We start from the raw sequence: 11,988 nt of genomic DNA, 5'->3' as shown, positions 1-11,988 counted from the left end.
TAGATACTGTGAAAGGATTTGTGGGACCACCAGGTTCCTCGAACCATACTTGACCTGATCAGTGCATGCATCTCTCATTTCTTAGGTCACAGTGGTTGATTCTGAGATCAACCCTTAACACAGTCAGATATGTTTGAGGGGAATGTTGGCATATGAAGACAGGGCCATCCTCTGCTGGACTTATTCCTGAGAGGGTATACGGTTTGGAGTTGTTGCAGTCACCTTACAAAAATGTGAGAGAAATTTGCCTGAAATGTGCACCAAGATCTAGGAGAGATGGAAATGGAGAAAGAGAGAGAAACTTTGGTTCTCTTTTCATCATCTGAGTTCCGATAAGCTGCACATTAAGCCGTAACAGCCCAATCGTTATTTCTCAGGACAGTTTAACTGTTCTTGCAGATTGTTAGGACATCATCAGCAAGGCCAAGTACTTGTGGAGGCAAGGGGTTTCAGCACACCGTTGTGGCTGGAGGAGCTCCTGAAACAATCAGACCTGTGGAGGACCCTGTTGGTCACAAGCTGGTCAAAATCCACGGGAAAGTGTAGAGGATATTAAAATAGATGAATAAATGAATTAATTTAATCCTCCACTTGGTTTTGAATCTCTTTGTTTTTTAGATAACTGCTCATGATGAAAGGATTGTGGCAAATAGCTCTCGCATTTTGTAAGAAAGCAAATGAAGAATTTGTTGTTTCTCATTATTAGCTGTGTCCTAGGTTCTTGACTGCCCTCCAGACAAATTTCACCTCACAGGCAAGACTGAATTTCTGGTAAATTCAGAAGTACACTGGCCTAATATAGGTGGGTCCTGATGTCTTTTGCCAGATTTGGTAATGTCCAGATGGTGCACCGTGGATCATATTTTCTAACTCAGTGGGAATGTGTGAACGATTTGATCTACTCGGTGTACCTATTATCCATTGTAATCACCCTGCTACTTTCATTCACTAATTCTAAATCCAATATACCTTTGAAATACTGAGAATTTTGAAATAGGCATTGTTCTTTTTTTTTTTAATTAAAAATTTTATTTTATTTATTTTATACAGCAGGTTCTTATTAGTCATCAATTTTATACACATCAGTGTATACATGTCAATCTCAATCGCTCAATTCATCCCACCCCCACCCCCACCCCTGCTGCTTTCCCCCCTTGGTGTCCATACGTTTGTTCTTTACAACTGTGTCTCTATTTCTGCCCTGCAAGCTGGTTCATCTGTACCATTTTGCTAGGTTCCACATACATGCATTAATACACAATGTTTTTCTCTTTCTGACTTACTTCACTCTGTATGACAGTCTCTAGATCCATCCATGTCTCAACAAATGACCCAATTTCGTTCCTTTTTTACAGCTGAGTAATATTCCATTGTATATATGCACCACATCTTCTTTATCCATTCATCTGTCAATGGGCATTTAGGATGCTTCCATGACCTGGCTATTGTAAATAGTGCTGCAATGAACATTGGGGTGCATGTGTCTTTTTGAAATATGGTTTCCTCTGGGTATATGTCCAGTAGTGGGATAGCTGGATCATATGGTAATTCTATTTTTAGTTTTTTACGGAACCTCCATACTGTTCTCCATAGTGGCTGTATCAATTTACATTCCCACCAACAGTACAAGAGGGTTCCCTTTTCACCACACTCTCTCTAGCATTTGTTGTTTGTACATTTTCTGATGATGCCCATTCTTACTGGTGTGAGGTGATACCTCACTGTAGTTTTGATTTGCATTTCTCTGATAATTAGTGATGTGGAGCAGCTTTTCATGTGCTTCTTGGCCATCTGTATGTCTTCTTTGGAGAAATGTCTATTTAGGTCTTCTGCCCATTTTTGGATTGGGTTGTTTGTTTTTTTAATATTGAGCTGCATGAGCTGTTTATATATTTTGGAGATTAATCCTTTGTCACTTGCTTCATTTGCAAATATTTTCTCCCATCTGAGGGTTGTCTTTTCATCTTGTTTATGGTTTCCTTTGCTGTGCAAAAGCTTTGAAGTTTCATTAGGTACCATTTGTTTATTTTTGTTTTTATTTCCGTTACTCTAGGAGGTGGATCAAAAAAGATCTTGCTGTGATTTATGTCAAAGAGTGTTCTTCCTATGTTTTCATCTAAGAGTTTTATAGTGTCCAGTCTTACATTTAGGTCTCTAATCCATTTTGAGTTTATTTTTGTGTATGGTGTTAGGTAGTGTTCTAATTTCATTCTTTTACATGTAGCTGTCCAGTTTTCCCAGCACCACTTATTGAAGAGACTGTCTTTTCTCCATTGTATATCCTTGCCTCCTTTGTCATAGATTAGTTGACCATAGGTGCGTGGGTTTATCTCTGGGCTTTCTATCCTGTTCCATTGATCTATGTTTCTGTTTTTGTGCCAGTACCATATTGTCTTGATTACTGTAGCTTTATAGTATAGTCTGAAGTCAGGGAGTCTGATTCCTCCAGCTCCATTTTTCTCCCTCAAGACTGCTTTGGCTATTCAGTGTCTTTTTTGTCTCCATACGAATTTTAAGATTTTTTGTTCTAGTTCTGTAAAAAATGCCATTGGTAATTTTATAGGGATTGCATTGAATCTGTAGATTGCTTTGGGTAGTATACTCATCTTCACAATGTTGATTCTTCCAATCCAAGAACACGGTATATCTCTCCATCTGTTGGTATCATCTTTAATTTCTTTCATCAGTGTCTTATAGTTTTCTGCATACAGGTCTTTTGTCTCCCTAGGTAGGTTTATTCCTAGGTATTTTATTCTTTTTGTTGCAGTGGTAAATGGGAGTGTTTCCTTAATTTCTCTTTCAGATTTTTCATCATTAGTGTATAGGAATGGAAGAGATTTCTGTGCATTAATTTTGTATCCTGCAACTTTACCAAATTCATTGATTAGCTCTAGTAGTTTTCTGGTAGCATCTTTAGGATTCTCTATGTATAGTATCATGTCATCTGCAAACAGTGACAGCTTTACTTCTTCTTTTCCAATTTGTATTCCTTTTATTTCTTTTTCTTCTCTGATTGCAGTGGCTAGGACTTCCAAAACTATGTTGAATAATAGTGGTGAGAGTGGGCAGCCTTGTCTTGTTCCTGATCTTAAAGGAAATGCTTTCAGTTTTTCACCATTGAGAATGATGTTTGCTGTGGGTTTGTCATATATGACCTTTATTATGTTGAGGTAGTTTCCCTCTATGCCCACTTTCTGGAGAGTTTTTATCATAAAAGTGTGTTGAATTTTGTCAAGTTTTTCTGCATCTATTGAGATGATCATATGGTTTTTATTCTTCAATTTGTTAACATGGTGTATCACATTGATTGATTTGTGTATATTGAAGAATTCTTGCATCCCTGGGATAAATCCCACTTGGTCATGGTGTATGATCCTTTTAATGTGTTGTTGGATTCTGTTTGCTAGTATTATGTTGAGGATTTTTGCATCTATATTCATCAGTGATATTGGTCTGTAATTTTCTTTTTTTGTAGTATCTTTGTCTGGTTTTGGTATCAGGGTGATGGTGGCCTCATAGAATGAGTTTGGGAGTGTTCCTTCCTCCGCAGTTTTTTGGAAGAGTTTCAGAAGAATGGGTGTTAGCTCTTCTCTAAATGTTTGAGAGGAATTCAGCTGTGAAGCCATCTGATAGAATTCACCTGTGAAGCCATCTGGTCCTGGACTTTTGTTTCTTGGAAGATTTTTAATCACAGTTTCAATTTCATTACTTGTGATTGGTCTGTTTATATTTTCTATTTCTTCCTGGTTCGGTCTTGGAAGGTTATACCTTTCTAAGAATTTGTCCATTTCTTTCAAGTTGTCCATTTTATTGGCATAGAGTTGCTTGTAGTAGTCTCGTAGGATGGTTTGTATTTCTGTGGTGTCTGTTGTAACTTCTCCTTTTTCATTTCTAATTTTATTGATTTGAGTCCTCTCCCTCTTTTTCTTGATGAGTCTGGCTAATGGTTTATCATTTTTGTTTATCTTCTCAAGGAACCAGCTTTTAGTTTTATTGATCTTTGCTATTGTTTCCTTTATTTCTATTTCATCTATTTCTTCTCTGATCTTTATGATTTCCTTCCTTCTGCTAACTTTGGGTTTTGTTTGTTCTTCTTTCTCTAGTTCCTTTACGTGTAAGGTTAGGTTGTTTATTTGAGATTTTTCTTGTTTCTTGAGGTAGGCTTGTATAGCTATAAACTTCCCACTTAGAACTGCTTTTGCTGCATCCCATAGGTTTTGGATCGTCGTGTTTTCATTCATTTGTCTCTAGGTATTTTTTGATTTCCTCTTTGATTTCTTCAGTGATCTCTTGGTTATTTAGTAACATATTGTTTAGCCTTCCTGTGTCTGTGGTTTTTTTATGTTTTTTCCCTGTAATTCATTTCTAATCTCATAATGTTGTGGTCAGAAAAGATGCTTGACATGATTTCAATTTTCTTATATTTACTGAGGCTTGATTTGTGACCCAAGATGTGATCTATCCTGGAGAATGTTCCGTGCGCACTTGAGAAGAAAGTGTAATCTGCTGTTTTTGAATGGAATGTCCTATAAATATCAATTAAATCTATCTGGTCTATTGTGTTATTTAAAGCTTGTTTTTCCTTATTTATTTTCATTTTGGATGATCTGTCCATTGGTGTAAGTGAGGTGTTAAAGTCCCCCACTATTATTGTGTTACTGTCGATTTCCTCTCTTATAGCTGTTAGCAGTTGCCTTATGTATTGAGGTTCTCCTATGTTGGGTGCATATATATTTATAATTGTTATATTCTTCTTGGATTGATCCCTTGATCATTATGTAGTGTCCTTCCTTGTCTCTTGTAACATTCTTTATTTTAAAGTCTATTTTATCTGATATGAGTATTGCTACTCCAGCTTTCTTTTGATTTCCATTTGCATGGAATATCTTTTTCCATCCCCTCACTTTCAGTATGTATGTGTCCCTAGGTCTGAAGTGGGTCTCCTGTAGACAGCATATATATGGGTCTTGTTTTTGTATCCATTCAGCAAGCCTGTGTCTTTTGGTTGGAGCATTTAATCCATTCACGTTTAAGGTAATTATCAATATGTATGTTCCTATGACCATTTTCTTAATTGTTTTGGGCTTGTTTTTGTAGGTCCTTTTCTTCTCTTGTGTTTCCCACTTAGAGAAGTTCCTTTAGCATTTGTTACAGAGCTGGTTTGGTGGTGCTGAATTCTCTTAGCTTTTGCTTGTTTGTAAAGCTTTTGATTTCTCCATCGAATCTGAATGAGATCCTTGCTGGGTAGAGTAATCTTGGTTGTAGGTTCTTCCCTTTCATCACTTTAAGTATATCATGCCACTCCCTTCTCGCTTGTACAATTTCTGCTAAGAAATCCGCTGTTAACCTTATGGGAGTTCCCTTGTATGTTATTTGTCATTTTTCCCTTGCTTCTTTCAATAATTTTTCTTTGTCTTTAATTTTTGCCAGTTTGATTACTATGTGTCTCGGCGTGTTTCTCCTCGGGTTTATCCTGTATGGGACTCGCTGCTCTTCCTGGACTTGGGTGGCTATTTCCTTTCCCATGTTAGGGAAGTTTTCGACTATAATCTCTTCAAATATTTTCTCGGGTCCTTTCTCTCTCTCTTCTCCTTCTGGGACCCCTATACTGCGAATGTTGTTGCAGTTAATGCTGTCCCAGAGGTCTCTTAGGCTGTCTTCATTTCTTTTCATTCTTTTTTCTTTATTCTGTTCCACAGCAGTGAATTCCACCATTCTGTCTTCCAGGTCACTTATCTGTTCTTCTGCCTCAGTTATTCTGCTATTGATTCCTTCTAGTGTAGTTTTCATTTCAGTTATTGTATTGTTCATCTCTGTTTGTTTGTTCTTTAATTCTTCTAGGTCTTTGTTAAACATTTCTTGTATCTTCTCGATCTTTGCCTCCATTCTTTTTTTTAAAAATAAATTTATTTATTTATTTGATTGTTTTTATTTTTGGCTGCGTTGGGTCTTCCTTGCTGTGCACAGGCGTTCTCTAGATGTGAGCAGGGGTGTCATGGCTTCTCTTGTTGTGGAGCACAGGCTCTAGGCATGCAGGCTTCAGTAGTTGTGGTGCATGGGCTCAGTAGTTGTGGCTTGCGGGCTCTAGAGCGCAGGCTCAGTAGTTGTGGCACATGGGCTTAGTGGCTCTGCGGCATGTGGAATCTTCCCGGACCAGGGCTTGAACCCATGTCCCTTGCATTGGCAGGCAGATTGTTAACCACTGCGCCACCAGGGAAGCCCTGCCTCCATTCTTTTTCCGAGATCCTGGATCATCTTCACTATTGTTATTGTGAATTGTTTTTCTGGAAGGTTGCCTATCTCCACTTCATTTAGTTGTTTTTCTGGGGTTTTATCTTGTTCCTTCATCTGGTACATAGCCCCCTGCCTTTTCATTTTGTCTTTTTGTGAATGTGGTTTTTGTTCCATAGGCTGCAGGATTGTAGCTCTTCTTGCTTCTGCTGTCTGCCCTCTGGTGGATGAGGCTATCTGAGAGGCTTATGCAAGTTTCCTGATGGGAGCTACCTAGGCATTGTTCTTATGTTATTATTATAACTCAGACTTGAGACATGAATAACAGTTAACTGTGCCACATTTCTATGTGTGTTTTAGGAGGCAAATTTAATAACATAAGTAAAGTTTTAGCTTCAGAAAAAGGCTATTTTTCATAGGTAATTTGAATTGGGGATGGGAACAGAATTTCTGTGCTCCCTTCCCTACTCATTGCCTCACTCTCTTTTTTTTTCTTCTAGTTTTACTGAGATATAATTGACATACAGCACTGTATAAGTTTAAGGTGTACAGCATAACGATTTGACTTACAAACATAATGAAGTAATTAGCACCATAAATTTAGTGAACATTCATCATCTCATATAGATTCAGAATTAAAGAATTGGAAAATATTTTTTTCCTTGTGATGAGAATTCTTAGGATTTATTCTCTTAACAACTTTATATATAACATACAGCAGTGTTAATTGCATTTAAAATGTTGTACATCACATCCCCAATGCTTATTTATCTTATAACTGGAAGTTTGACTCTCTTTATCCAATTCCCCCTCCCTCTCATCCCCCACCTCTGGTAATCACAAATCTGATCTCTTTTTCTATGAGTTTGTTTTGTTTGTTTGTTTGTTTGTTTGTTTTTGAAGTATAATTGACCTACAACACTATGTTAGTTCCTGGTACATAGCAGAGTGATTCAGTATTTCTATACATTTCAAAATGAACACCACGACATCTGGTTGTCATCTGTTACCAAAGATATTACATAATTAGTGACTATATTCCCCCACACTGTAAATGTATACCTGTGACTCATTTGTTTTATAACTGGAAGTTTTTACATCTTAATTTCCCTCACCTATTTCTTTCATTCCCTTATCCTGCTTCCCTCTGGCAAACACCTGTTTGTTATATGACTCTGTTTCTATTTTGTTATTCTTGTTCATTTGTTTTGTTCTGTAGGTTCCACATATAAGTGAAATCATACAGTATTTGTCTTTCTCTGTCTGACTTATTTCACCAAGCATGATACCCTCCAAGTCCATCCATGTTGTCACAGTCTCTCTCCCTTATGTGATTCAAATGGAAACAGTGCCTAAAATCTCAATAGCAGACAAAAACAAATCAGAAGGTTTAGATCAGATTGCTCTCCTCTCACATCTCCTGATCTGACCCTGGGGCCTTCTCTCCCCGATCTGAGGGTCACTTGAGGCAACCTGCTTCGTACCCACACAGAGGAATCTGCTCCTGATGTTAAAACATAAAGTAGAAACAATAACAATGTGAACGGCCCTTTCACTTCATGCTGTACCTTACAAAGTGTGTTACAACCACTAACTGCTTTCACTCCTCCAAGACTTCCTTGAGATTTGGTACTATTGCGAGCATTTTACAAAGTTAGAAATGGAGGCTTAGGGAAGAGAAGTGGACTGCAAGGAACGTGTCCTTGGAACATGCTGACGTAAACAATTAACTTCTCTAATAGTGGCCACTGTAGTGCTGGCCTCAGGTTCAGTGCAGCCAGATCTTGAGTGTCTATCACAGAGGGTGGTGGGCACCAAGCCACGGCTTTGTCATCACAGAGCACAGAATCCTCCTTGCTCTGCTTTGAATCCTCCTGCCTCCCGGGAGGGAAAAGCTACTTCTAAGCTTCAGGGCCACCAGCTCCCTCTGACCCCAGCCCAATCTTCAGCACAGGGACTGCGGAAGATAAAGAACAGAGGAAAAGCAGGAAGAGAGTGGGGAAGCATGGCCTCAGGGAGGGGGAACAGCATGATGCTACTGAGTGAGAGGATGAAGGTGCATTTTACTGACATGAAGAAGTCTCTTCTGTTCCCCTCTCCCTCCACTTCCAATCCTTCACTAAAGCCTGATGATTTGAACTTGGAAACACAATCCTAAACCTGCACTTTTTCTTCTGCCCTATTGCTATTACCTTATCCCATGCCGCTGGGATTTGGCCTGGATACCACGAGTTCCTGACGTCCCCACAGCCCCTGCACAGCTGCCAGAGTGATCTTCAGGTCACATTGTTATCTAACATGCTCCATTTATACCCCATAGGAAATTTACTCTTTATTTTCATCTCCATAGGTATGAAGCATCTGAGCCTCAATAACCTCTATCATTAATGCTCATGGTTAAAATGCTCTTGTCCTGGGCTTCACTGGTGGCGCAGTGGTTGAGAGTCTGCCTGCCAATGCAGGGGACACGGGTTCGTGCCCCGGTCCGGAAAGATCCCACATGCCGCGGAGCGGCTGGGCCCGTGAGCCATGGCCGCTGAGCCTGCGCGTCTGGAGCCTGTGCTCCGCAACGGGAGAGGCCACAGCAGTGAGAGGCCCGCATACCGCAAAAAAAAAAAAAAAAAAAAAAAAAAAAAAAAAAAAAGCTCTTGTCCTGCTAGACTAACTTTCATTTTTCTAACATGACTAATCTACATTCATGTCAGGCCTTTTGAATGTTCTCTCTCTGTCTCTCTGTCTCTGTCTCTCTCGGGAAGACTATCCCCTTAGTTTCTGCATGACCAGCTGCTTCTCATATTGTTCAGAATTCATTCCTTCATTGGGCCCCTACCAACCACACTGCAGATTCACTTCTATGGACTCATCGAGACCCACTACAGATGGCCCTCTGTGTGGATGTGAAACCCACGGATGTGGAGGGCCAACGGTATGACCCCTTTTATATAAGGGACTTGAGCATCTGTGGATTTTGATATCAGCGGAGTCTCCTGGAACCACTCCCCTGAAGATACTGAGAGATGACTGTACATTGTTTTCCTCAGTGCAGTTTTCCTCCTGACACTTATCACCTGGAAAAATAATTTCGTAAGTTCATTTTCTTCCCAGTAGAATAGGCACCCTAGGGCAGAAATATGTCTTTGTTTACACTGCATCCTCACGACCTTAGAAATCTGCCTAGAGCACAGCTGCACATGGGTTAACTACTGCATTAATGAATGATGAATGAATGCAGGAATGAATGATGGGAGAGGGGATGACGACACAAGGCAGAGAGAGATGGGGCAGCTGAGTTGGCTAATCCCTCTACCATACAGTGTTAGAGATGTTGTGTCCATGGCTGGGAAGTGACATATGATCTGCTGAGACAAGGAAGGTTCACTGCATCATGGCAAATGTGACTCCAGCCTGGAGGTATCCCACCTTCTCCTTCTGTTACTCCAAGCCTATTGGAAGGGTAAGCTCATTTCATGCCCCTCTGTATTAATCTAAAGTCAGTGGATTCTGATGAGCCCTGGAATTTTCCAAACCTAGTATCTCCATGCAATAGCTTGAGTCAACAGACCTGCCTGGAGGAACAAATCCTCCAGTGGCTTCTCCAGAGAAGATGCTCAAGTGCAGATACCGTATATAGTACTACCAAGAGCAAGAATGACTGACCATATGGAGGGTGGGAGGAATGGAAATTGCTATGTATCTGGGCCTGGAAGAGGAGCTGAAAAATAGGAGGTCAGGAATCCCAGACTCAAGGACAGAGGTACAGACTTAATGACATGCTACCTGCGTTCTATTCTGATTCAGGTGCTGCAAAAGACCCAACCTGTCCCCCGAACAATCACTTGAATGCTTCATCTGACCACAGTTTGCAAAGAGTTTTCCCTTCCTGTTCCTCACTGATTCCTGAGTGCAGCCTTGTGATGGAGGCAGAGTAGGGGCTGTCATTATCCGCCCCCTTTTCTGTCTGTCTACATTTCTGTAATCCTGGAGCCTGTGCCCCTTCCTGACCTGAATGTGAACAAGCCACTGATTCATCCTCGGGAGAGATCCCAATTCCATGTCTCCTTCCTTACCTTCTGCTACCAGATGACCAGCTGCTCCCTTCTCCAGGACACAGAAATCGCCAGGAAAGAGTTTCACCTCTTCTCCAGGTAGTACTGGAATCTGTCCATATACTACCTGAACAATTTGTCTCATTCCACATTAGACTCAAACTCTGGATCCACCCCTAGGATAACCATTAATATCTGAAGATTTGATACACTTATTTAAAAACAAATCTCTGGGGCTAAAATTTGCTTTTTTCTTTGGGTCTTATCACAATTATGGCATTTCCCCCTTTTTGTTTTTACACCATATCGTTCTCTTCTATCATAAAATGTATGGTTCTTAAATCAGAATCAAATACATTTGTTTCTACTTACTGGGAGCTCTTTGCCTCCTGGTAATGAAATAGGCAGCTGTGAGTGGAAGCCTCAGCTTCCTGGCCTAAAGCAGAGAGAAGGAAAAGTCTGCACAACTTCATGACACAAGGAGCCTCTTATCCTCACATCTCTTTTCCACAAATCTCAGATTAGAAGAAGGGGAAAAGCCGCTAGACCAGAATGTAACTACATGACCGAAGAGCACAAACAGACACATGGAGGCTTGTAGGCAATTCTGTAAAGTTTACTGTGCTGCACAAGGAGCTTCAGCTGAGCAAAGCTTAAAGGGACCTGGAGGCTGGTGAGATGAGGACTGATGCTGATATCTGGGGTGGATGGTGGGACAGGACTGTGGCGCTTGGCAAATGAGCATGGCCCAAAGTGCTGGCCCAGAGTTTAGACGATCGCATCCAAGTGAACCGGAACCACGGGGTACAGGGGACTGTCCGTTGGTGATCTGCTGTCACACGCGACGATGTAGATCATCCGTGCCTCTGTCTGTCTATAACGGCAGTCCCTATAATCTGGTGGACGTCTTGTGAGGTTGCAGTAGGTTAGAGGCACTTGAACTGAGCTCCTATGACAATTCGTCCTGTATGATCTATGGCAGGTTATATTTCTGGTGGTACAAACACCAGCTACTTCAGCGAACGTTGTGTGGAGAAAAGTATTTTTACCTTTGCATACCATTCTGTAACGGTTAATCACCCGCATTGCATCATTGCATCCAGGGTGGGCCATATTTAGGTGCTGAATCTCAAACCACTGAGCCCAGGTTAAAGTACCACGTGGGACATGGAGTGAGATCACCATTCCCAAGAGCCCCAACAGCAAAAAGAGAGGCAGCTGGGCATTCTGCTGTCTTGGAACCATGTTTCCTGTGAAAAGAAGGGTATCTTCTGTATCCCGGCCCACAGATAACACGCTCCCTCCTCACTCACCCTGCAGGCCCCCTGCTGTCACTGTGGTTCTAGCTCCTTTCCCCTCCGCTCCCCAAAGTCTGTCATGTGTCCTGGGCACTAACTTCAGCTCACCGCTCCCCCAGTTGCTGCTTCATTGCTGTCTTTCCTGTTCCAGCTCGGGGGCTCATTGTCTTACCCAGTATCTCTGCTGTGGCTCCTGTGAGAACAGATCCAGCTGGTGGGCCTGGCGCTCAGGGGCAGCTGGTTTCCCCCCGGTTCTTGGGACTGGAGATATAGAGCAGCCCCTGTGGGTGGGGCGAGCAGAACAAGGAGGGTTCTGAATCTAGGACATGAAGAAACGCACAGATTAGGACATGGTCCACTTATGCAATGAGCCCTTTGTTTTATCATTTGCTGATCAGTGCATACCCAGGGAT

General features: G+C 41.2%; 1 protein-coding gene across 1 annotated transcript; it reads right to left on the bottom strand.

The window, feature by feature from the left end:
* Nucleotides 1-11,008: 11,008 nt before the first annotated feature.
* On the bottom strand, nt 11,009-11,527 carry RNASE2 (ribonuclease A family member 2). Its single transcript, XM_082617318.1, has one exon. It carries the CDS (start codon nt 11,520-11,522, stop codon nt 11,046-11,048), a length of 477 nt encoding a protein of 158 aa, XP_082473444.1. The 5' UTR covers nt 11,523-11,527; the 3' UTR covers nt 11,009-11,045.
* Between the last annotated feature and the right edge of the window lie 461 nt (nt 11,528-11,988).

Source organism: Mesoplodon mirus (genome assembly GCF_964341445.2).
Source record: "Mesoplodon mirus genome assembly, chromosome: 4".
In the NCBI taxonomy this organism is placed as follows: Eukaryota; Metazoa; Chordata; class Mammalia; order Artiodactyla; family Ziphiidae; genus Mesoplodon; species Mesoplodon mirus.
This window is presented reverse-complemented; position numbering and strand designations above follow the sequence as displayed.